This window comes from Helianthus annuus, chromosome 4 (genome assembly GCF_002127325.2).
Source record: "Helianthus annuus cultivar XRQ/B chromosome 4, HanXRQr2.0-SUNRISE, whole genome shotgun sequence".
In the NCBI taxonomy this organism is placed as follows: domain Eukaryota; kingdom Viridiplantae; phylum Streptophyta; class Magnoliopsida; order Asterales; family Asteraceae; genus Helianthus; species Helianthus annuus.
In genome coordinates, this window is record NC_035436.2 from 198,119,713 (window position 1) to 198,147,125 (window position 27,413).

The 27,413-nt window shown below is 37.0% G+C and overlaps 1 protein-coding gene across 1 annotated transcript; it reads right to left on the reverse strand.

Annotated features, from left to right (window-relative positions):
- Positions 1-4,446: 4,446 nt before the first annotated feature.
- Positions 4,447-27,381, reverse strand: LOC118491620 (replication factor C subunit 3-like). The gene is made up of 11 exons (XM_035989526.1): positions 26,482-27,381; positions 26,305-26,415; positions 25,654-25,686; positions 23,079-23,244; positions 22,772-22,950; positions 22,509-22,645; positions 22,167-22,262; positions 21,618-21,687; positions 21,464-21,541; positions 21,312-21,381; positions 4,447-4,812 (listed from the first exon to the last, which is right to left on the reverse strand). Exons 1-11 carry the CDS (start codon positions 27,379-27,381, stop codon positions 4,727-4,729), a joined length of 1,926 nt encoding a protein of 641 aa, XP_035845419.1. The 3' UTR covers positions 4,447-4,726.
- Positions 27,382-27,413: the final 32 nt, after the last annotated feature.

Consider the following 27,413-nt stretch of genomic DNA (forward strand, 5'->3'; position numbering starts at 1 on the left):
GACGAAAGGATGAGACTTGATCATAATGTTTTGGAGAAATTAGTTTGTTCATGTAATATGTCACATAGCATGTAAATGTTTCAAGTAGTTCACATAAGCATAACAAGAGTTCACATACTATAATCACAAATAATGACAAAAGAATTGTAAATTTAATTTGTTCACGAAGAATCATTATTGTTTGAGATTGCGAGGAAAGTGCAATTCATGTCTCCAACGATGAAATGAAAAGCGTATCAAACGTAAAACACATTAAAATTGATAGGACATAAAAGAGTTTCAAAATAAAACATGGAATGTCTCGGAATGAAACTAAGACTTTTTTTCAAAGTGATCGGGATCCTGTTGAGTTAGGGATACATGCTTTGGCCTAACAGGTAGAATACTCTCACCGAGGAACGGTTAACTGTATTCACCCTTCTAGTTACTACATGTCGCTAGTCAATCGAGGATTCGAGAGTTTGGCGAGATTGAAAATCAAAAAGTGGGACTAGTTATCAAGATGCGGGTTTCACCCCTAAGTTGGTAACATGGTACCCTAGTGTAGTTGGTACTTATCGAACGAAACAAGATATAATCTCGAGTCTTGATAAGGATCCACTAGGATGAAATGGAAATTACCATAAAGATATGGATATCACTCCTAACTTGATGGTGAAATTTCGTGCAAAATAACATGTAAGTGGATTGAAAGTCGTCAACAAATATGGCAATCACCTCTATTTTGGTGAGTCATTTTGATTGTGGGATAAGAGTGTCTTCAAGTGTGTATTGTGTTTGCCTTAGGAAAAGCATGTATATTTGAGACCAAGAAATAGATAAGAAGCAAATAAGAGAGAATGCAAGAAGTTGTAAGCACAAGCAAGAAATGTTCCTAAACTATAGACTAGGTTAAAAGTATAGCAACTTTTCCTAATTCCATTTAGTTATGGCTCTGATACCAATCTGTCACACCCCAACCGATGGCGGAAATATCGGAGTGAGACGAAAACAAGATTGCTCGAGACATCATAACACTAAATGTGACAATATATAATTAATTCCATTTCCATCAATACTAAAAGCGAAATACATTGTTCAAAACCAAATACATCAAATTGTATCAAACATCCCAAAACATAAGTAAAAGTTTTCCATTAAGATGGGTATCTAAGTCCACCCTAAATGAGTTTCTTCATGTCATCAACTAGCGACCTGCAACATGTATTAAAATTAATGATCAACATAAAGTTGGCGAGTATACAAGTTTAATTTCATAGCATAATAGTGAAAAAGATTGTGCTCATATCAAACATGATAGAATGTATATCCTGTTACTAACATACTACACAAGTGTAAGCTATATGTCAAACCAGAGTTTAACGCAATCGTGATTACCAAACATCGTCAAAATAAAGATGGTGTAACATAGTTTACTTAACAATACCACTAGAATACAGGCGAGGCGTTAGTCCTATAGCGTTATAATTGTTAAGGTAGGCTTGCAAAGTTAATGATCATATAGACACATGTAAACCTAGCATGCGAGATTAACAAGAATAAAACAAGCCTTATGTAAATAATGGATAGAGTGTGATTTGTAACAAGTTTAATAGTGTTGCTTGTTTTTGTATAGTTGTACATGTTGCACCCAAAGTGAATAAAATTAAAATGGGATCGAGTGTACTCACGGTTTAGCATAGTTCCACTAAACCGGGAGCCAAAGAGAGGAGGGTTGGTACACCGAGGTTACCTTATAATGGGTAAACAAAGGTGTGAGTATTCTGATGTGGTAAGGGTTCGGATCAGACTTTAAGATACGAAAAAAAGCACAAAACTAAACAAGTAGTAGACCATTCGTGCGAATGGAAATAGTCCCTTCGTCCGAATCGTCCAATTTGTGTGAGAATTCATGCGTAAAATTTGATTGTACATTGATTTATCATTGTATAGTAATAGTAATTGTCAAAGAAAGTGAAAACAGAAAATAAGATATCCAACCAGTCAAATAAGAACAACCCAGGTGTGTCATACCCAACATGGCAATTGTTGGAGGCGAGGCAAGGTTAGCTTATTTTATGACTAGCAAATTGTTTGGCATTCATTAGTATGGTACGCGAATGAGGTGGTGGAACTAGGTTGGAAAGCCGAGGCTCCCAAAGTTCACACTTCGACACAACTCAGATTCCTTCATATTGAGGATGGTGAATCTGATATGACTTCAACATTCACTGTACTGATGAACTTGAATCAACCAGAAAAGAAATCGAAAACGTAACGTGTAAAACAGTACCTTTGTACCAAGGGGACTGCCCATTCGCACGAACGGAACTGCCATTCGTGCGAAGGGTGTAAAACCCGTCAAAACAACATTTTAATACATTCACAACAGATCATATCTTGATGAAAATTAAATGCAACATAAACCCATAACTATGAACTGGGTTATGAGCCTCATGGGTACCAGATTTAACCAAGTTTCGTAACAGAAAAATAAAACAAGATGCAAGAACAAGTTTTATATCAAAGTTTGTAAATCTTAGTTTGAATCTCCTAAGTGGTGATGTTTCATTATCGTTTTGCAAAGGAAAACGCGTGAAACCATCCAAGAGATATATTCAAACAAGATGATTTGAATAAAACTTTAAAGGAATGAAATGAAATGGTAAGAACATAAAAGAAATGAAGAAATTATTACTAAAATGCTCTGTTCGTAAAAGAAAGTTTTAGAGCGTCTGGGAGTATCTTGGGCGACTGGGAAAGTGAAATGAATGTGGTTAGGCACTTACTTATAGGCTGAAAAGTGTGTTGGAGCGAATGGAGTTTCTTTCGAAAGGCCTTTGTGCGACTGAGCTTTGAGCGAATTGGCCATTCGCACGAAGGGAGGAGGTCCCTTCGTGCGAAGGGTCTTTGTCCCTTTGCTCGAAGGTTCAAGTTTGATTAAGTCCGTATTTTAACCGGTTTTCGATGTAACAAGTCTAATTATGTAATGTACAAGTACAGAGCATGTATAATGGTGTTTTAAACATTGATTTTGAGTATGAACATGCAAAAAAATCTAAAATGTATAACATAAATGTGAATAAAATACTCGAATTTTATTGTGATCAATAGTCTCGGATTACAAAGAAATAGGATATAATATAAATACAAGTTTCCAATAATAGAATTATAACAATACTTTCTAAATGAGGAAAGTACAGAAATGTGAAGCGTTACATAGTCAGTGTCTCGGTTTCGGTCCTTATGTGACAAACTCTGAATGCTTATTAATGTTGCATTGTGAGTTTCAGGGAGGATGTTAGTATAATAAAATAGTTTAGTTTAATTGTGGGCTTTGGCCCATTAGATAGTAAGCTTGTAGCCCGGCCGATATAATGTTTATTTCTCTTTCATTTGTATGTATGCTTTTCTAATGAATAAACCCTAGTCACGTTTTCTCTATACATGTTTGTCTTTTCACACAAGGAACCACACATCTCTTGATGCGAATTTTTGCCTCCCTTCAATCCTATTTCTGTTTCTAAGTTTTACATGTTACACAAGGACCCTTCTACTAAATACAAATTAGCATATAGACAATAAACATAAGATTTTTTGTTAGGAATCAAACAAGAAGACAAACAAAGAAACTGAAAAAAGAAGAGACACGGACAGAGTGGTTTAACGTTGCTTGGTCGGTGTGACATACGTCCATAGGCTACAACTAATACTCTTTTATTTCGATGCTCACAAAATTACAATGATAAGACCATTGTTTAATGTGGGTCTGGATTTCGATCTTAAACAATAATAACTTCTTGTTGTAAATGTGATAACGAGTGTAGAAACCAAGTTAAAGCACCAAACCAAGCAATACACAAAACAATACACAAAGATATACTCAAAAGGTTTGCGTATATTGATTTCAGCCGAGTTTGGATATGAACACAAAATGAAAACCTCACAAACCTTTGTTCTAGACTACTATATTCAAATGATAACATATTGTATATATAGTCGATACACAACAGTCCCGAACGACATTGTCTAGGTCCAAACGACATGCTGTATCGTTTGGACTCTAGATCAAACGACATGATGTGTCGTTTGACATGTCAAATGACAACACCCAGTGTCTTTTAGATTACACCAAATGACAACAAATATTCCAAACAACAACTGATGTTGTTTGATATATTGTTTGACTTTGGTCATATACATAAAAGCAAACATAAATCAAACTTTAACGTTAAACGAAGACCGAAACATATAAATAACGATAAACCTCCTAAACTTTGCATCAAACTTATATCAAAAAATTAAGGCCAAACAGTTAGGAGGTGTATACTCTTGTTCATCATCATCATTGTTGTTGTTATTCATGCACGAACGAACCCCAAGCTTCGAGGGTGACCTCTAAAGGAGTTCTGTTACCTCCTTTTCACTTATTTAACTTTAAATATGAACAATATATTGGCCTAATCCTTATTTGAAAAGTCGTTAAGTATTAAATTTATTAAAGTTACACATTTATTTAAGTTTCACATCAGAAGAGGAGTCTTCTTTGATTGACTTACATGAAAAAGAAATGAAAACCATAACAGTATATAATTTTTTTTTTGTGGTAAGTAGATACTTGCAGCTATGCAAGGACTAGTTAGCTCACAAAGAAAACGTATCACGAGGCCAGCCCAGGGGCCATTTTATTCTGTAGTTCAATTGTGCAGCATTCGCTGGAATTGCAACACACCATGCAAGCTGTATTCTAGCTGTTTATTGTTGTTTCCGTTATGTCCAGTGTCTTCTTAGCAAGATGATTTTTGTAGCAGCTCATAAATTTCGCTATGAATTCTGGAAAAACATAAAAAGTCATATGTTATACATGTAAAAGACCAAAAAAGCACAAGCTTTGATCATATTTGTAACAAGTCTTATAAAAAAGGAAAAATATTGGAGGAACTGGACAACTGGTTTGGTTACTCATGTCACCGGTTACTATGGATGTCACATTGATAAATGAGTGCTACCTGTTCGACTATTAATATTGGCACTAAGAATACTTTAATATATAAATACGCAGCGTATTATGTGTGTGACAATTAATATAATTATGAGTTAATATAAGTATGGGGTCATTAGTGTGTTGTGTCGTTTGAGTTGGCAGTTAGGGTGTAAGGAGTGGCTAAACACTTTGGGATGGCAAACCAATAAACCGACCAATCAAAGTGCGCCACGTCAATCAGTGAAAAGTGTTTAAACTTTGGTGAAAAATGTTGGCAATGGTTTAGACATTTGGTGAAGTGGTAAACTTAAAAAAAGCAAAAGATGTGATTGGTTAAGAGATGGCATGGACCCCACCCACACACCCCCTCTCTCTCTCCTTCCTCCCCTCACCGATCGTCAAGCCACCACCGATTTGGTAAACTTTGAGTGGCAAACTAGTGTTGGTGGTGGTATTACCGAGTGGCAAACTCACTTTGCCGCCCACTCCCTACACCCTTATGCTTAAAGTCAAAGGGATGTGTCCCTTAAACACACCAGTTCATATGGTATAAATAGGGAAAACATATTCAGTTGTAATTTGGTTACCGACAGTTATTATTCCCTCTCTTTTATGCCGGAACTTCAGACGGGTAACGGCGAAGGGTTGCCGGGATCCGATTCCGGTCAGATGGAAGATGAAAGGGTTCAACCCTTGCATGTTCTGCATGGGGAAAATGAAGAGTTGTCTGGGGACATGGGTTTTGCGGCGCATGGTGAGAAGACCCCTAGGAGTAATAATGATGATGCAGCCTTAGGAAGTGGGGGCCATGTGTACGACCAGGTCTGGTCTTTTAATATTGGAGTTAATTCAGGGGTGAGCCAAGGCCCAGTAACGAAGTCGAGAAAACGGGCCCGACATAATAGAAGCCCAGTGCAGGATGGTCTAAACGAGGATTGGGCTTGGTTTGATAGGGCGACCTCGATCCAGCAAGGTGAAAAATCGTTGAACCTAAATGTTTCTGTGTCTGCGGGGTTAGGGGAAGCTGAAGTTGGAGAGATGGCAGGGGATTCGCCAAACAAGAGTGAGAGAGTGCTAGATAGCTTCATAAATGTACATGATGCGGACACCAATCAGGATGACATCAATCCGGATGCTATTCAGGTCCATGTGGTTGGTCAGGATGGGAACCTGGGTCAAGGTTCTCAGCAACCGGTGATTCCGCCTAACATTCCAGTAGAGTTGTCTGCTTGCACCAAGGCTGAGGAGACAATCAACGTAGGAATTTCTCTGGGTTTTCAGGTTCAAAACTTTTAGAACCAGGTGAGAGTTCTGATTGATGGTGAACGCGGTCAGGGGGTATCTCTATGAATTGTCTCGTGGTAAACTTAGTAAACTTACGGGGAGTGAAAGACTCCAGAAAGACTGATTGGATTAGGAGTTTGAAGACTTCTCAAGGGGCGCATTTTCTAGCAATCCAAGAGACGAAGTTGTCAGGTACCTTTGATTTCTTTGTGAAACAGTTTTGGGGAAGAACTGTTATGGAATATGAATTTGTGGAGGCGGTTGGGAGGTCTGGGGGCTTTTATCAATATGGAACCCGACTGTATTTTGTAAGATTGGGTTTATGAAACATAGAAGGTTTTTGGTAGTTTCGGGGACCTTAGTGATGACGGATGAAACCATTAATATGATAAATGTTTATGCGTCAAACGACCCGGTAGAAAGGAGGTCTTTGTGGGCTGATTTATTAATGGTTAAAGCCTAAATTCCGGGTATCTGGGTTTTTATGGGGGATTTTAATGATGTAAGAGATCCCGCTGAAAGAGTTAATTCTGAGTTCGTGGCTCAAAATGCAGGATATTTTAATCAATTCATTGCTAATGCGGATTTAATGGAATATAACATGGGCGGGCGAAAGTTTACATATCATTCGGATAATGGGGTTAAGTTGAGTAAATTGGACCGTTTTTTGGTGTGTCGGGGTTCATGAACACTTGGCCGCCGGCGTCCTTCATAGCGTTATCTAATGTTGTTCCGGATCACTGCCCCATCTTTCTATCCATGATTCCTACGGACTTCGGACTGTGTCCAACTAGGATTTTTAACTCTTGGTTAGAATTTCCAGGGGTGATGGAGTATGTAGGGAGTTTATGTGCATGGTTTCGCTTTAATGGTCCGGCCGATTTGGCGTTGGCTACTAAGCTTAAGTGGTTATGATGCGGATAGATCCAGCCTCTTTAATTATCTCTTAATTTATTTAAATTTAATATTTTATCTTATTTAGTGTCCTATTTGAATTGTAATGCCCAACTATAAAATGGGATCTAGGGTTTATTGTTTACTCAGTTTTTGGTTGATTATTAATATAAAGAACTTTGTTCTTGGAACCTTTGGTTCTGTTTATCGTCTTTGGTTATCAATTGTTCTTGAGCCATTTGAGTACGCTTCCGATCCGTATCATTTGGTATCAGAGCTTTTGGTGGAAAAGAAGAAACTTTCAAATGATGCGGATAGATCTGGCCTCTTTAATTATCTCTTAAATTTATTTAAATTTAATATTTTATCTTATTTAGTTTCCTTTTGAATTACAATTCCTATCATATAAATAGGATGTCTAGGGTTTATGTTTTAGAAGTTTTTGATTGATTTTGAATTGAAAGAACATTGTTCTTGGAACCATTCGGTTCGTTTTTATCGTCATTGATTATTGATTGTTCTTGAGCCATTTGATTGCACGCGTAATTGCATCAGATGGTATCAGAGCTATGGTTTATCAAATGGCTCGACGTGGATATGAATACTTTCTTTCTCGTAGAGTCGCCGACTGAGGCAACGACATGAGTGTTTTCTGTTCACGTGCTCGTGGAGAAGATGACGCCCTGTTCGTAGAACCGCCGACAGAGGCAACGACAGAGTTGATTCTGATTCATGGGATCCGAAGATCAAACGACTCCAACAACGAGTCCGAGATCTTGAAGAGATCAAACGGCTCCGACAACGAGTCCTAGATCTTGAAGAGATCAAGCGGCTATGCCAAAGAGTCCGAGATCTTGAGTTACAACGGGACATGCGCGTTAAGGAAACCGAATCGGGAACTATCATCCGGGACGATGTGAACGTGGAAGAGGAGCATCCTTTATGCCATCCCCACCCCCGGTTCTTCGAACCGATCTATAAAGAACTTTGTTCTTGGAACCTTTGGTTCTGTTTATCGTCTTTGGTTATCAATTGTTCTTGAGCCATTTGAGTACGCTTCCGATCCGTATCATTTGGTATGAGAGCTTTTGGTTTTCAAATGGCTCTATGTGGAAAAGAAAAAACTTTCAAATGATGCGGATAGATCCGACCTCTTTAATTGTCTCTTAATTTATTTAAATTTAATATTTTATCTTATTTAGTTTCCTTTTGAATTACAATTCCTATCATATAAATAGGATGTCTAGGGTTTATGTTTTAGAAGTTTTTGATTGATTTTGAATTGAAAGAACATTGTTCTTGGAACCATTCGGTTCGTTTTTATCGTCATTGATTACTGATTGTTCTTGAGCCATTTGATTGCACGCGTAATTGCATCAGATGGTATCAGAGCTATGGTTTATCAAATGGCTCAACGTGGAGATGAATACTTTCTTTCTCGTAGAGTCGCCGACCGAGGCAACGACATGAGTGTTTTCTGTTCACGTGCTCGTGGAGAAGATGACGCCCTGTTCGTAGAACCGCCGACAGAGGCAACGACAGAGTTGATTCTGATTCATGGGATCCGAAGATCAAACGACTCCAACAACGAGTCCGAGACCTTGAAGAGACGTTGTCGTAGATCTTGAAGAGATCAAGCGGCTATGCCAAAGAGTCCGAGATCTTGAGTTACGACGGGACATGCGCGTTAAGGAAACCGAATCCGGAACTATCATCCGGGACGATGGGAACGTGGAAGAGGAGCATCCTTTATGCCATCCCCACCCCCGATTCTTCGAACCGATCTATCAAGAGTGTTTGACGAATGACGAACCCGATTTAAGTACCGTAGTTTGGGACGAAAGTGATGATGGTGAGGACACAGAGGATGATGAATCTGGTAAGTCTTTTCTTCACGAGATGATTAATGGGTTTGTTGTGGTTGAAAAAAAATCGGATAAAATATCTGATACTTGTGATGGTTATTCATCGAAGCCATTAGTTTCAAAAATTCAATTGAAAGGAGATTTGACTAAACCTCCCGTTAATATTGAATTTCAAAATATAATAGATAATCAAGTGGTAGAAAAATCTTGGGATACTTGCCATAAAGATATTTACGAAGGTGATTTGAATGTCATTAAAGATATGGATATTATTTATAGTGGGGAAATTTTAGCAGAATATATGGATATTATTTATAGTGGGGGAATTTTAAATTCAGAAATTATAGTGAGGGGGCCTTTCCAAAAAGATATGAACCATAATATTACACAAAATAAAAATAAGGAGGAACAAATCAGAATGAGTAATGGCATGCATGCCATGCATGATAAGTCAAATGAGATGGATGCAAAACATGTGGGTTTACAAAATTGTGATAGGCCAATCTCTAGTTCTCAGAATTCAAAATTAACTGGTGGGCCTGAGATGTGTAGTCCAGCAAAGAATTATGGTAGTCAAATTGATGGGGATTGGAGACAGGTCCATTAAAGCCCAACAATATAGCTATTGCAAAATCAAAAGGGATCTGCGATCATAATGTGTATATTTCTAAAAAGCAAACTGATTTTTATGCGAAAGTTCAATTCGTTGGAGTTGGAATATTTGAGTGGTTCAAGTTGATAGTAAACATGAGAAGGTTCAATGCTTCATTTGACTCAGGTGGTACAAGTCTAGGGTCAGGCCGGATGACCTGTGAAGTTAAACAGTTTAGGCAAGTCGTGGTGATAATAACAAGTGTGAGCCGAGTTGATGTTCCCTTTGACCCAGGTGGATTTCGTTCGAAGGCAAAACTCGAGGATGAGTTTTTTTTAAGACGGCGAGAATGATACGGATAGATCCGGCCTCTTTAATTATCTCTTAATTTATTTAAATTTAATATTTTATCTTATTTAGTTTTCTTTTGAATTACAATTCCTATCATATAAATAAGATGTCTAGGGTTTATGTTTTAGAAGTTTTTGATTGATTTTAAATTGAAAGAACATTGTTCGTGGAACCATTCGGTTCGTTTTTATCGTCATTGATTGCACACGTAATTGCATCAGGTTAAAGTTTCGTTTAAAGGAGTGGGCTGTAAAATATAAGGCGACTAGGGATGGGGTGTATGTGGCCAAGGTAGAGAGGCTTGAAGTCTTGGAACTAGAAGCGGAATCTAGAGATTTGTCGCCCACTGAACTAGAGGAGCGGGCTGAATGTAAAAGAGTTATTATGGAGACAGACAAGGCGAAACTCATGGATATTAAGCAAACGTCTAGGGTGCGGTGGGCGACGGAGGGGGATGGAAATTCTGCTTTTTTCCATAATGCGGTTAAAGCTAACTCTAGCTATAATCGCATAAATGGGCTTCATATAGATGGTGTGTGGGTAACTTCAACGACTTTAATAAAGGATCCGGTCTTCGATTTCCTCTTTGAAAAGTTTCAAGAGCCTTTAAATGTGAGGCCGCTTTTGTTGTATCCCAACCTCTATTCACTTTCGAAATTGCAAGCGGATTCCTTAATAGTGCAGTTCTCAATTATGGAAATAAAGCAAGCGGTTTGGGAGTGTGAAGGGGATAAGGCACCGGGCCCGGATGGTATAAATTTTAATTTTATTAAAAAAGTTGGGACTATTTGCAAGATGACTTTTTAAAGCTCTATGAAGAATTCTATTGGAAGGGGTCATTAAGCAACGGGTGTATGTCTTCCTTCATTGCTTTGATTCCCAAAAAAAGAGACCTGAGAGATCTGGGTGAGTATATACCGATTAGTTTGATTGGGTGTATCAATAAAGTGGTCTCAAAAGTGTTGGTAAATAGATTAAAATCAGTTATTCATGGTTCGATTTCGTAGGAGCAATCGGGCTTTCTAGCCGATAGAAGTATCCTTGACGACCCATTGATTTTGAACCAAATAATTCCATTGTTGAGGCGTAGTAGAAAGAAGGGTTTGATTTTTAAAGTAGATATTGAAATTGCGTATGATTTGGTAAGTTGGAGTTTTCTAAATTCTATCTTGACACAAATGAATTTTCCTTTAAAGTGGAGGACATGGATTATGGCAATAGTGACAACCGTTAGGGCCTCGGTTCTAGTAAATGGCTCCCTGAACAAGGAATTTACTTGTTTTAGGGGTTTGACGCAAGGAGATCCTTTGTATCCCTTTTTGTTTGTCTTGCCAAAGGAGGTTTTAACAGGGGTGATGAAAAAGGCGTGCACCATTGGTTTGTTCAGGGTATTACGGCTCCTTTACATGGCCCGACGCTTTCTCATTTCTTATACGCGGATGATGTAATTTTTATAGGGAAATGGTCACTTCAAAATACTAAAAATTTGAATCGCATTTTGAGATGCTTTTATCTTGCATCCGGTCTAAGAGTAAATCTTGCCAAAAGTTGCATTTTTGGGGTTGGGGTTGATAATGCACAAGTGCAAGCAATGGCAAACGTTTTAAGATGTAAAGTCGTGACCTTTCCATTCAAACATTTGGGATTACAAGTTGGAGCCAACATGAACTTGGCTAAGCATTGGGATCCGGTTGTGAGTACGTTCAAAAAAAGACTTGCACTATGGAAAGCGTCCTCTTTATCGTTTGGAGGTCGGGTTACTTTGGTAAGATCGGTGTTAAGTGCTCTTCCAACATATTATTTTTCTTTCTATAAGGCCCCAATCCAGGTTATAAATAGCTTGGAGAGGTTGCATAGAGAGTTCTTGTGGGGTGTAACTCCGGAACATGCTAAGATGAAGTGGGTCGCATGGAAGAACACTATGGCTCAAAAAGACTACCGGGGTTTGGGGTTTGGGTCGTTACGGGCTGCAAATATTTCGATGTTGGAAAAATCGTGGTGGAAGTTTAAGGCGGACAAAAACGGGTTGTGGCGAAAGGTGATTTGGAGCCTTCACCATAACTCAAGAAATTGGCGCTTTATTCCGGTTAAGTTGTCCGTTCCGGGTCCGTGGAAACAAGTGGTAAACATATTTAAAGACTTGGCTGAATTAGGTATGGGTTTATCGACCTTATTCCGCGGGTGTCCGGGTCGGGATAAAAAGATTGTTTTTTGGAAAGAAGTCTGGCTGGGTGATGGGCCACTATGCAGCAAATACCCTAATATTTTCTTATTGGAGGGACAAAAGTGGGCTGTAATAGACGACCGGGTTGCGCTCGTGAATGGCGGGGTGGTTCCTAAATTCGATTGGTCTAGACAACTGACTCAAGTGGAAATTTCTGAACTGAGCAACCTAATCACATCACTATGCTCTTTTAATTTTGGTAATGGCAGTGATACATGGGAATGGAAAGGAGATGTGTCTCGAAGATTTACGATTCGAAGTATAAGAGGCTTGATCGAGAGGGCGATGTTTACGAACAGTGGCATTGATTTTGTTTGGAATAGTTGGGTGCCTCTAAAAGTTAATTTCCTAGCGTGGCGAGTTACTTTGAGTAAACTTCCTACATCAATGGAATGGATCTGAAAAGAAGAAACGTACCTGTTCAAGTGGCGGAATGCAAGTTTTGTCATGAAGAGAATGAGACGGCAACACATTTATTTATTTCGTGCAACTTTGCACAGCAGGTTTGGGAGTTTGTAGCAGCATGGTGCAAGATTCGACCACTATTTGCGCTTGATTTAAAAGACTTGGTTGTGATGCAAAATCATTTTCGCGGGTTATCTCTCTGGAAAAAGACGGTTCTGTCTTTGATACAAACTGCACTTTGGGTTTTGTGGAAGAATCGGAATGACGTCACTTTCAACAATAAGCAAGCAAATATGGCGAGAATTAAGGATGAGATTAGAACATACGACTTTCTTTGGGTCAAGAATAGGGCCAAATGTAATGATCTATCCTGGGAAGACCGGTGTAATTTTGATTTGAGGTGTATGGGGGTTTAATGTATGTACTGTTGGTGTATTTTGTCTGTTGAACGGTTGTTGATCGGCGTTTTTATCAATAAAAGTTTAGTTGGCCTTTCAAAAAAAAAAAAAAAGAAAAGAAAAACTAACACTACCTTTCTTTTTGACCAAAAATGGATGTTTATCTGATACTAACCCAAGTAATTTGGGTTCTACTAACCCAAGCCGTATGGTCCCTGCTACTCTTTAGTTTAGGAACCCACAGTTGGACCTAGGGCCTAATTAACAATTAGATCTAATTAGGAGATGGAGGAAGTGACCAATGATTGCAAGAAGTGGAGGAAAACCGTGCGCACTAGTTTATTAGTTTAAGTATCATGTTTTTGGGTTATTTTGTTTTTTTCAATGTTTTTATTATCAAGTTAAGGTTCTTACTTTAAATTTGGAGATCAAGCCTATTTCGAATTTGGCTAATGTAGTCATTCTTTAAGTAATCAAAGTTTTCATTTTCTAGATTTTATTCCATTGCTGCGAAAATTAACCATGGTTGCAGTTCTGGTGACAGCAATGATAACCCACGAGATCCGATTACAACACAGTTGGTTGTGATTGCTGCAAAATTGGAGTCAAGATGGAGTCCTGGAAGGATGGCATGGCAGCCCTTAAAGCAAAAGACGATTTCGGGGAAAGTCAATCTGATGAAGGGGCTGTTTGTTTACCTCTTAATGAGGCTCTTAATGGTTTAGACCTCTTACTGGTTCAGCACTTATGGTTCAGACTTTTTGTTTCACAAGTACTGGTTCAGCACTTAATGGTTTAGACTGTTTGTTTCACGAGCAGATATCTGATTGGTTCCGACATTTGCTTCTGAATGGTTAAGATTTATACAGAGAGTCTGAATGGTTAAGACCTATAATTTGAATTTGTCAGACATTTGCCTAACGGTTAAGCATTATACATGCTCTCAATGGTTCAGACCTCAGACCTCTTACTGGTTCAGCACTTAATGGTTGAGACCTCTTATTGGTTCAGCACTTAACCATTCAGATGTTGCCAAACAGCCTCAAAGACAAAAGTTCTTGGAGGTCTTGTCATCAATTCTTATAGTACAACAAAATTGATTTCCCAAATTTGAGTGGAGGAGATCCTCGAGGCAGGGCTCTCAAAGTTGAAAAATACTTTCGGTATTATAACGTTACCAATGATGAAAAAAGTGGATGTAGCACCTATGTAGCCATGTATCTTGAAGGGGATGCCCTTGATCTTTTCTCATGGTTATCCACTTATCAAGCAATTTACTTATAGAAGGATCTTGTTCTCATGCTACAGAAAATTTTTGGCACTGCAGAATTCCAAAATCCTGATGAAAATTGGTGCAACATCAAGAAAATGAGATTGGTCCAAGAATATAAGAAGGAGTGAGCTAAACGCTAATCCCATGTTTCAAAATGGCCGGACCATTGTTTGTTGGGAGTTTTCCTAAACAATCTCAAAGAAGAGTTAAAAGCTGATGTGAAAATCCACAAAGCCTGAACCGTCTATAATGCCATGATGTTGCCCAGAATCTTCTTAATGAACAATGAATATCACAATGAACGAATAAACATAAACTAACCTTGATTTCTGAATGAATACAATCTGTGAATGTATGTACAAGTATATTTACAATTGAAATATCTAACCCCATTTATAGTTTCTAATGGATGCGAGTGAACAGACGCGTCTCTTCACGAACGGGTGTGTCTCTAGAATATGTGGATAACCACTACAAGTGGCCTAGTGGTGGAGTGACTTGGGTTCTCCAATGGAGACCCAAGTTCAATTCCCATTAGTGCCACTTTGGTGGCCACCGACACCCGCTTTAAAGCCGGACCGAGGACACTCGAGGTCTCGGGTTTGAAACATGTTTCTTACCCCTCTTTGATGGCTATGGGTATTTTCCGCCAGGGATCCTTGTCGGGTGGTGAACTGGGAAGGGAGATCCCTTCCGCGATCAGGGGTACCGTGCAACTACCCTTTTTTAGAATATGTGGATGTGATTAAACGTGAATAGGTGCGCCTCTAGGATCCAATAGTCGCGTCCCTTCTCTTTGTGTGGCTGCCAAATTCAAGAGGTGTGTCTCCAAGGGGTTTCGCAACCCTTGGGGTGGTAGTTAAAAGTTCTGTTTTGTCAACTTTGGACCCCATACTTTGTTACCGCCATATAACTACCTTTTATCCGCCATATAACTACCCTTTAACTAATTACATAATGAACCCTCTACTTTTGACCCACATGGATTAAGGAATTATATATCAATATTCCCCCCTAATTTCTTAATCCATGCCTTTAACATCTTCATGCTATAGCATCTTCATTCTTCAAGAGGATGAAGTCTTCATCTTCCATTTGATCTTTTTTACTTGCACCATGATCTTTCTCCGTGTCTTGATTGCCATCATGTGCTTCTCTTTCTTTATCATGACCTTGTTGCAGAAGATCCTTGCATTCTTCTTTAATTGCCATTAGGAGAGTTGGTTCCTCGTCTTCTTGCATGAGATTTGATTCCTCTCCTCTTTGGTTTGATTTAGGACAAGGACAATCTGAGGCATAATGACCAAACTTTTGGCAATTGTAGCATTTTACCTTGCTTAAATTCTTCCCAAACTTCTTTTGGTTGCTTCTGTTTTTGTAAGCATTCTCTGATGCATTCTCTTCCCTTCTTTGTTCTGTATAGTTATCATGTGAAGAATCTTTGTCATCTTCTTCTTGTCTAAACTTTCCATTACGCCACTTGCCTTGTGATGAATTGAACCTTCCTTGTCCATTGTTCCCAAAACACCTTCCAAGACCATAGTTCTTGTCGCGTTGCGTATACATAAGTTTCTCTTGATTATATACCAGGTTTTCATCCACCAAACCGGTCCGTTCTTCATAGGCTTTCAACCTTCCAATTGTCTCTTCTAGCGTCGTTGTTTCTAGATCGGCGAATTGTTCAATGGTTGCAACAATTTGAGCGAACCTTCTTGGTACAGAACTTAGAAGTTTCCGTACTAAAGTCGGTTGATCAAAAGTTGATCCAAGACTACTTGCCCTCGTGACAATACTATTTAGTCTTGCAGTGAACGAATCGATAGTGTCTTCCTCCTTCATTTTTAACATCTCAAACTCTTTTTTGAGTGTTCGAAGACGTGCCTTCTACACTCGATCTGCACCGACGTGCCTAGTCTTTAATGCATCCCAAATTTCTTTTGCACTCTTGCAACTTGCAACTTGTATTATCATATCTTCAGGTAGTGCTTGATATAAATAAGCGGTCGCCATCATACCCTTCTTTTCATTCGCTTGAGTATTTTGTTTTGGTTCTATCATTTCCCATAATCTGTTTGCCCTCAAAATCGTTTTTATATGGATTTCCCATACCGTATAGTTTGTAGACTTTAAGATAGGACACTGAAACTGGGAGAACGAACTACCATCTTTAATCACTACCGTGTTTGACGGAGAGGCTCCTCCTGAATCCGCCATAATTTCTTTTCCAACAATTTTCACTTTCTAAACTTTAGTTTTCTCCTAAAACCGAAGTCTATGATTCCAAAAATTCACACTAACTTTCTAACGTGGAATCAAACCAATTTCTAAACCTTATATAGATTCCAGAAAAATAGAACGTGGAATTTGTGAACTGACCGACTTCTCTTATCGTGATTCTCTGCACGGTTTTCTGACTTTTCTTAACAACCCTCTTGGCTGTGTTTTTTTTCTCTTCCTGCTTGATTCGCGATTCAATAAACACAAACCAAAAATCAGCCCCAAACCCGCTTGATTTCCGACTAAACTTCTCAACCGAACACCCTCTTGATGTTTGATATCACAAAACTTCTCAGATTTTGTGTCTTTTGCAAATTTCAAACAACCCAAACTTCTCAGATTTGCGATTGCTTCTTCAAACCGGAATACAAATTTCTCAGATTTGCTTCCGTCTTCTTAACTCGAACCATAGCCTCTTGCCGTGATTTGAATTAACAAAAAAACTTAGAATCCAAACACCCTCAGTGATGATCGGATAAAAAATCGAACACCCTCCTGATGACCGATTAACAAACGACCAACAATCGTACGCGCTTGATGCGATTGGTGTTAAAACTTAACAAGAACAACCCAATCAACGCCTCCTGCATGATCAAAATTGTTAGGGAATTCAACTACGCGCCTGATGATTGTCTTCCCGAAACGAATTTGAGCCCTTGGCTCTGATACCATTGTTTCCCAGAATCTTCTTAATGAACAATGAATATCACAATGAACGAATAAACATAAACTAACCTTGATTTCTGAATGAATACAAACTATGAATGTATGTACAAGTATATTTACAATTGAAATATCTAACCCTATTTATAGTTTCTAATGGATGCGAGTGAACAGACGTGTCTCTTCACGAACGGGTGTGTCTCTAGAATATGTGGATGTGATTAAACGTGAATAGGTACGTCTCTAGGATCCAATAGTCGCGTCCCTTCTCTTTGTGTCGTTGCCGAATTCAAGAGACGTGTCTCTAAGGGGTTTCGCAACCCTTGGGGTGGTAGTTATAAAGTTCTGTTTTGTCAACTTTGGTCCCCATACTTTGTAACCGCCATATAACTACCTTTTAACCGCCATATAACTACCTTTTAACTAATTACATAATGAACCCTCTACTTTTGACCCACACGGATTAAGGAATTATATATCAATACATGAGCCTAGCACTTGAGTTCGAGTCCAAGGTCACTCGTTTGAAGTTAGGAAAAACTGTTAGTGTCACTACCAAAATAGATGCAACTCCAGCCTCGTCATGTCAGGTTAACATGGATGTTACACCCAAAAAAACCCTCCGAAAAACTGTCTTTGGATGCAGAAAAACAAGACAAGTGCCTTTGGGGGGATTGCTTTATGCTTTCGACATAGGGATAAATACGCCCCGAACTACTACAATGGGGACTTTCTAGCTCTTCGAGGTTGTTGTCAAGGAGGATTACCATGCTTTTAACAATGGCGCAAAGTCCATTGACCGTCATGAAAGCTTCACTCAGATTGCTTCTTGGACTTGAGGACAAGTCATTTCCCCAGGCAAGAAGTATTGATGCAAACCCACGTAATATGGGTTTTGCTAACCCAAGCCAAATGAGCCTACCCCTCTTTTCTTTAGGAACTGACAGTTTGACCCATGTACTAGTTAGAAATTAAGTCTAATTTAGGAGATTAGGGAAGTGACCCACAATTGCAAGAAGTGGAAGAAAACCGTTCCCACCAATTTATTAGTTTAAGTATCATGTTTTACAGTTATTTTGTTTTTGTTCATGTTTTTGTTATCAAATTAGGATTCTTACCTTAAAATTGGAGATCATACCTATCTCGAATTTGGCTATTTGTAATCGCTCTTTCAGTAACTAAAGCTTTCAATTTCTATATCGTATCATCATCCTTTTAGAATTAGCAAGACCCACCATAAATATGGTGGGACATTTAGTCTGGTATAGGAATGCAGATTCTTCACATCATAATGATCAATTTTAAAATACAGATCCAATCACCCCATAAACCAAATAACATGAGAAGCTTTAATGGTGATCTTTGGTTGTCCTTTCGGGGATTTACATAATCAAGAATGTTAATTTTATTGGTGTTTTAAACTAAATATAGGTAAAGGGGTCGTTCTGTAATTAGTAGTTAGTTAGTTTTATGTTATAATTAGATTAGTTAGTAAGTGCGAGGACCGGAAGCGACAAGTTGAAAGTTTGTAACCTACAAACTTAATCAAGGGACGCCTCTCCTGGAGACGCACCTCTTCAGAAACGGCGGCAACATCTCAAAACAAGGAAGACGCGACTGTTCGCAAGGAGACACATCGATTCAAGAGGAGACGCAACTGTTCAATCGCACCTATTCGTATAGTATATATAGGGTTCATGTATGTCAATTGTAATCATCACTTTTCATTCAATACAAGCAATTTTATTATTCTCGATTCTAAATTCTTTATATTCAAACCTGTGATTCGCATGTTCGATTACCAACATTGGTATCAGAGCACCACGTTAATCGATCCAGGAAGCAAGAAAGAAAAATCTCAGTGCAAGATTACGAGCAAGAAACGATAATCTGGGTTTGCCGATTGAATCAGAGAATCAGAGAACCAGGCGACGTGTTCGATTTCGTAAGTACGTTTTTTACTTTGATTTAGTCGAACCACAAGAAAGGAACCATAGGGTCATCTTGGTTTTCATGTTCTGTAAAAGTCAAAGTTGATTTTTGATTCCAATTGTATGCATCATATTTGTTGTACTGATTCGTTAAAGAATCATAAACAAGGATCACTAGCGTCTATCTTAATTGCAAATTTGACTTTTTGCAAAGCCATATTGGAATCACAAACATAAAAAAAGGGTTGTCGTCTCAATTTTTTTTAAGTAAAATTCAAAAGATCAAGTTTTTTGCACGTTGAAAAAGGGATCATTAGCATGTTTTTAAAGTAAGCAAGTCAATTTTTTAATCATAAACGATACGTATAGCAAGAAATCGAACCCGTATCGGTTCTAGCAAGTCAAACCGATTCTTGGTTCAAATAGCAAGTTCCGGATCGTTTAGTTCAAAATAGCAAGTAGCACGTCGAATCTTCACGATTCAGTCTAGCAAGAAAATGACCATTCTTGGTCAAAGCAAGAAAAAGCAAGTACAGCGGGTCGATTAAATTAAGTCCAATTAGCAAGTTGGTTGGATATTTTTTTATCACTCGCAACAGCAAGCTAGCAAGAAGCTAATCAGCAAGTCGGTCAGAACCTGATTAGCAAGTGGGTCGGGGTACATAAAAATCTGATTAGCAAGTCGGTCAGAAACGCAAGAACCTGGTTAGCAAGTTGGCCAGACGCAAGTACTAAGTAAGAAATTTGATCTACTCAGTCAAGAAAGGGATCATCCAATCATAAGAAAGATAGGCAAGAAAAGCAAGGCGAGAAATAAAGGAGGCATGACAGAAAAGGATGGAAACGCATCAACGTCACTCCACGAGCAAGGGAATGTATCTCTTCAATGCCCAAAATTGAAAGAGACGAATTACACCCAATGGGCAGTTATGATGGAAACAATCTTGAAGGCATATAGTCTTTGGGAAACAGTTGTTTCAACGGAAGGGATAAATGAAAAGAAGGCGCACACAACGAAAGCACTTATCTTCCAAACGTTACCGGAAGATGTTTTGATGCAAGTTGCGCAATACGAAAAAGCAAAGGAAGTATGGGATGCAATCAAAGTTCGTTATCTTGGAGCAGATATGGTTCAGAAAGCACGTCTACAAACTTTGAGGAGCGAACTAGAAGTTTTAAAGATGGATGAGAACGACACAGTAAGTAGTTTCGCAAGCAAGTTGAGTGGTATAAAAGCCAAATTTAAAACTCTCGGTACCACTATCAAAGACAAGAAACTCGTAAGGAAGTTACTTATCTCCATTCCGAAGAAGTTCCTACCCATCGTGGCAAACATCGAACAATATTCGGAAATAGACAAAATGCCATTTGAAGAAGCAGTGGGAAGAATAATAGCTTTTGAAGAACGTCTCAAAAGTCAAGATAAGCAAGAAGATAATACTCAAGGAGGACTCATGATGGCAAGTACAAATAATCAGTTTGAAAGTTTACATCATGGAAAGGGTCGTGGTGTTCAAAACTATGGCAGAAGTCAAGGACAAGGATCTTTCAAAGGAGGAAGAGGACGTGGAAAAGATATGGGTCCAACAAACCAAGACAAGAGCAAGTTCAGATGTTATGATTGTGGAGAACTTGGTCACTTTGCAAGAGATTGCACCAAGTGGAAAGAAAAGGAGAAAGACACGCAACAAGAAGCCAACCTCGCATTGGAAGAGGAACCAATGCTACTGCAAGTCAAGCAAGTTGAAGACCTTTGTTAAACTATATTTAGTTTACGGGGGAGTACTGGTGTTTTAAACTAAATATAGGTATAGGGGTCGTTCTGTAATTAGTAGTTAGTTAGTTTTATGTTATAATTAGATTAGTTAGTAAGTGCGAGGACCGGAAGCGACAAGTTGAAAGTTTGTAACCTACAAACTTAATCAAGGGACGCCTCTCCTGGAGACGCACCTCTTCAGAAACGGCGGCAACATCTCAAAACAAGGAAGACGCGACTGTTCGCAAGGAGACACATCGATTCAAGAGGAGACGCAACTCTTCAATCGCACCTATTCGTATAGTATATATAGGGTTCATGTATGTCAATTGTAATCATCACTTTTCATTCAATACAAGCAAGTTTATTATTCTCGATTCTAAATTCTTTATATTCAAACCTGTGATTCGCATGTTCGATTACCAACAAATTTACCTTCGATATTCATGAATTGTTGGATAAGCTTTTTTCTTTCATCATTGGAATAGTTTTTAGTACCCTTATCCTGAATAAAACATGAAAACCTACTGTCATATATGCCATTCTTCCATTCCAATCACATTTAGTAAACTAAACTGAGTTCTTACACTATAGTCCTTATGCGTCTTTTCAATCTGGTAATGCAATGACTCGTCAACATTCTTCTTCAATTCAACTTCTAGAGTCTGTAAATAGAAACATTAGAGAATTTATACATGATGAAGAATCATGTATATGATACATACTTTCAATCTTTCTTACTTCAAATATAAACTCAGGTGGTACACTGTGGTCGATGAGATTTTGAAGTTTTTGACGAATAAGATATAGCCTGTCGAAATATATGATTCAAGTGTTAGATAATTAGAAGTATTGGTGTAAGGCCCATGATTATTTTCGGGTTAAATGTACATGGTTGAAAATAAATTATTTAAATGGCAATAGTTTCTCACTACTAGAGAATTGATCATTTTTCTACGAGAATTCTAGACGAAAAAGCTCCATCGTAAAATCTAATACGTTTGCGACATATTTCCAGCAAAAAATAAAAAACCTAATTTTTTCACAAGTTGGTCGCAAATGTGTCAAAGATATTCATTTAAAATTATTCGAGTAGCTTAGTTAATTTTACTATTATCAAAGTGTTCCCTATCATATAGGGGTTTTTCAGCCATAATTTTTTTTGTCGTAAATGTGTCGGAACGAAATAGGTGTAGGAAATTGCTAATTTTCGAGTTGTGCCTATTATATCCTTAGCTAGTTTTACATCTACAGGTAGTGTGTGTAAATATTTGTAATTCGATAACATACTGTTTGGGGTTCTGCTTTTCTACTATACTTTTGGCAATGTATGCAATATCATCTTCCCAACCAGTCAAGATTATCGGATCTTCTTCCAGAAGCGAGCTGCAGATAGATCATACAAAAAACACGAAACAAAGGTAAGATGGAAATGAAAGAAGTTGAAAAAGTTTCGAAACTTTAACAGGCTACAAGTAAGTTTCAAAGAGTGTTGATTGTCATAAAGGATAGAATGGCTCTTGGAAGACACAAACACATGCATATGTACGTCCAAGGCTATACGCATAGATGTGTATACATATACCCATGTACATATGCATCTGTCTTTGTATAAGCAGAATGAAACCGAACTTATGATGCCAGCTAGCTTCGAAGGACCGAATGGCTTGTCGCAGGTTATTCTTGGAATTGATAGCTATTCTTTCTGCTAATTGCCTTGGCAATTCTATTTTCTCTTTCCTTGCTATGAGTTCCAGGACTTCAACAATCTGGAAACAACTAACATTTTTTTTTAATTCTTTTTGAATTAAAAGCTACTTGAAAACTTGTTTGAAGGGTATGTAGGTGCATACCCTTGCTAGCTTTGATGTAGTTTAAAAGTATCAAATAATCACCTCTTTATTAGAAGGCGGAAGAAATTTGATCAGTGTGCAGATGTTTTGAAGGTGTTGTAACTTTGAAGCATCTTGGCAACAAAAGAACACTTTATGACATCCTCTATACCGCTCAATAACCCATCGTATGTAAAGCAATGCATCTGTGGATAGTTTGTCTGCTTCATGGAGAATGATGGCTGCACTTGATGATCGATTTCAGGTAAATTAATAGTGTTGAGTTGTTTTGAATTTAGCTTGCTTACATGCCTTGGTTAACTTTATTTATTTAGTTATATTTTAAGGTTGAAGTAAATTAATAATATACCTCTACAATTATCTTTGTTGCATCGTGCTTTGTCGGTTAACATATTTGCTTCTTTAATAAGTTCAACTATGACATGCTTCTCGAATCCTTTTAACTCAGATAGATTAACTTCTACATGTTGAGACGACTCCTTCACATTAACTATGATACTGCTTACTTCTTCCCCCTGAAATATGTACACATATAAGCTCCTGCTGTAAGCATATTGAAATTTGCAACGAAAAGATTGAAAAAATCAGTCATTCACAACCACTAATGAAGGATTCCTCGAAAAGTTAAGGATTAAATCACGCACACTCAACTAGATAGGTCTCTCTCTATATACATGCGTACATACATAATTTGACTGTGTGTAAAGTGAAAATTGAACTTGAAAATAGAGTAAATTACCGTTTTGGCTCCTGTGGTTTAGCCAATTTAACCATTTCAGCTCAAAAATGAATCTTTTAACATATCAGACCCTGAGACTTCATTTTATAACGGTTTTGGCACCTGTCACTAAATTTGTTACTTATTTGCAGATAAGTGTAAGGATAATTAGGTCATTATATACCTTAGGGATTGTTTTTGATAATACAAAGTTCTTTTAATATATAAGAGATTATTAATGTAATTACTCAAGTTTTTTTTTATTATTTTTTATTTTCACGATTATTATTTAACAAAATATGTTTCAAATAGACAAGTGAATATGTATTTTTATTAAGTGTTTGTTTATATAAAAGTCGTTTTAAAAAATAATTTGTTTTCTTACATTTTGTTTAAACCATCTATCGTTTCTAAAATTGTTTCTTTTTAAACCATTGATTTTTAAAATTGTTCTTTTTAAAGTCGTTTTTATTTTAAGTTTTTAAACACTTCCTTTTATACCATTCTTTTTAAAATCATTTATTTATTAAAAAAATAAACAATTCACTTTTTTAAGTCTTTCATTTTTTTTTAATTTTACAAAACGACGTGTATAAAAAACAAAAGAAATATAAGATTTGAAAAAAAAATATTCTAATAAAAAGTTTTCAAAATATCGTTCATTTTTCAAAAAAAAAAAAAAAAATCTTAGAATACTTTATTTCCTTTTCAAATCTTCCATTTCTTTGAACCGTTTGTTTATTCAAAATTCATTATTTATTTAACCTTTCGTTTATTAAATTCATGCGTTTTTTAGTAACTTACACTTGTTAACTCATTTTTTTAAGGTTTTGTTTTTTGATAAACATCCTTTTTTTAATCTTCGTGTTTAACCCTCTCGTTTGTTTAATTTAAAATTGATCGTTTTTAAATTCCTTTGATTTTTTAAAACGTTCATTTTCTTAAGTACTTTTTCCCTAACAACTATAAGTAAACTGAATTCAAAGTTTCAGAAATGAAAATTTTAAAAACGGTTCTAAAAGGAATGGTTTAGAAAGAAACGCTGTTAATTTTTTAAAAATTAATGACTTAAAAAACGAATTGTTTAAAAAAGTTAATAGAAAGATTTTAAAAAGAACGATTTTAATAAACAAGCGGTTTAAATACGTATAATTTTAAAAACCATACACGCTTTAAAAGAAAGGTTAAAAAAAGAAATTATTTTAAAATGACGTTTATAAAAAAACAAAGGCTTAATGAAAATACATATTTATTTGCATATATAAAACATATTTTATTAAATAATAATCGTGAAAATAACAACATAATAAAAAAAAACTTGAGTAATTATATTAATAATCTCTTCAATATTAAAAGAACTTTAGTAAATATCAAGGAACAGCCCCTAAGGTATATAATTATTTAATTACCCTTACACTTAACTGTAGAAAAGTAACAAAGTTAGTGTTAGAGGGCAAAGCCGTTATAATATGCAACCTCGAGGTCAGATATGTTAACAGAATTACTTTTTAAGCTGAAAACTAGCTAAAACACAGGAGCCAAAATAGTAATTTACTCTTCAAAATGAAACATATTTTCATACTTAAGGCACTTAGTTTCAAAATCCATATTAAAGGGCCTACAATATGAATTTAAAAACTAATAAGGGCCAGTCACTTGATCTCCTTGTTACTAGAGAAATAGGTATTAGTGACCGAGGTTTTCAAAAAAGAAAAAAATAGAACCCCTAAAAGTTTAGAAAAAAATAAAATAAAATGATGATGTACTAATGTTAACCATATATTTTATTATTATTGTTGTTATAATTAAATGAGTATAAGTTAGTATTATTGTCTGTATAATTATTTAGTTACTAAGCTAAGTATTGTATTATTAAATTACCATCCTAAGTGTGTGATGATAGTTAAGGGAAACAAATAAACTTAGTTAAAGGAATATTCTAGAATCTTTTTATATAATAGTTAGGCTATAATATACTTTCAGATTCAGTGTTCTTTCTCAAACATATGGGAGCAACTATCGAAGCCAATATTTTGTTACTCTACTATAAAGTTATATAAAATCATACTAATCATGTCCTTTTGCTAGCTTTTGTCTTGCAATAATCATTTTTATCGATTTCTAGATTCTATATGTATATATGCAAGTGTAGCCGATGTTACCAGACAAATGTGTGCATAGGTAGTTATGGCTGTAACAAATATACCTTCAAGTTAAATGTCTTGCACTCGTCTCTTGCCTGCAGAAATCATGTCATCTGTAAGTAAACGAGTTTCTTTCCTTGAAATTTAAACGACTATATAATTTTTTTTTTTTTTATTATTTTCAAAGTTCATACTGAATTACTACTTTGTGTATTGTCTTGGTCAAATCTTATTCATGGCAACACAATGAGTTATTAAATTCACTGTAAATAATATCTAATCACTAGACTCAATCTCTCCGTAGTTGTCAATAATAGCTATCGTGAGCTATGTAGCGATGCACCCATATGGCGTATAGGGTGTTTAACGACAAATAGTGACATGTAAATTATTTTATTTTAGTTTTGAAATATAAATAGCGATTTCCAATAGGTTTTTTCGTTTCATGGTTGAAAGAAGAAACGTATGTAGATATAGATGATAATAATAGCGTATATTAGCTATTTTTGATAAAAATATACATGTAAAATATTTTTTTTTTTAAATCTTTTGCTACTTTATCACTAAACATGAAATAGCGGGCGTTGTTTCGTTGCTAACGCTCATAGCATATATAGGTAGCTTGTCTCTATTTACCGCTATTCGCTATTGAAAACTATGAATCTCTCAGCACATTACGTGATCAAAAACACTAAATCATAAGATTGTATCACCTGAACCTTGTCTGCTCCATATACATCACGAAGCAAAGCCCAAATCATTGTCCGCTTTCCCACACCTGCTTGTCCTTCAAATATGAAGTGACGGCATTCGTCATCTTTTATCTACACAGATCAAAACCTTTAAACAATCAAACTAGTTTTCTTTGTTTTGTAAAATATTAATCATACCGTTTTTTGCAGCTCAATTGCTTTGTCTTTGTTGCATATGAAATCCTTAAGAGTGAGGGGTCGGTATCTATCCGCCCAAATGTACTTCATTCCGTCCTTTGATTCAATAGCATCATCATCTTTGGCGGTTACAGCTACCTTTTTAGTGGGCGACACTGATAACACTGGCGGTGGCAGCGGTGGTTGTACTGGTGGCGAAAACTGTGGTGATGTTGGCTCTGATCCTCTCTCCCTCAAGGACTCCTGATCATTCGAACTTTCGGTAGAGTAAACCTTTACCATTGTTGGAGGTTTCTCATCTTTTGCCTTAAACTTAAAACACCCAAATTCTGGAATTTTAACATAAAAACTCATTCTTGACCCCGAGCTGACAGTCGTAGTGGCTACACTTTCGCGGTCCGGGCTTGTAGCTTGGTTCAGTAGCCCTTTGTAGTAAGGACTCGGAGCGCTAAAGTTATGGAAGTCATGTGTCATAGCAGCAGCAACAGAAGTAGTAGTACTCTCTGATTCATGAGTTGTACCCGTACCTGTACCTATACCCGTACCCGGAGCCTTCTCAGTGTAGAGGAGCCCTTTGTAGTAAGGACTGCTCATGTTCTGGAAGTCATGTGGCATAGGAGTTGGAGTTGTATTATTCTCTGCTTCCGAACTTGTACCCAGAACTTTTTCCTGAAAGAGGAGCCCTTTGTAATATGGACTTGTTCCGTATTTGTTGAACTCATCAAGGTTTTCTTTAGTTAAACTAGAGTTCTTTTTTTTGTGCACCCAATGACCAACTTTTCCAGGCCAACTACCGGTTTTCAGGGAGCCAGTGGAACAAGATGATGACTTTTCCGTTATGTTCGACACACGGTCTGGGAGGAACGGGAGAGGTTCGGGGGAGACATGAGGGCTCTTCATTGTGAAAATTCTGAAAAGTTTCAAAATTTTGG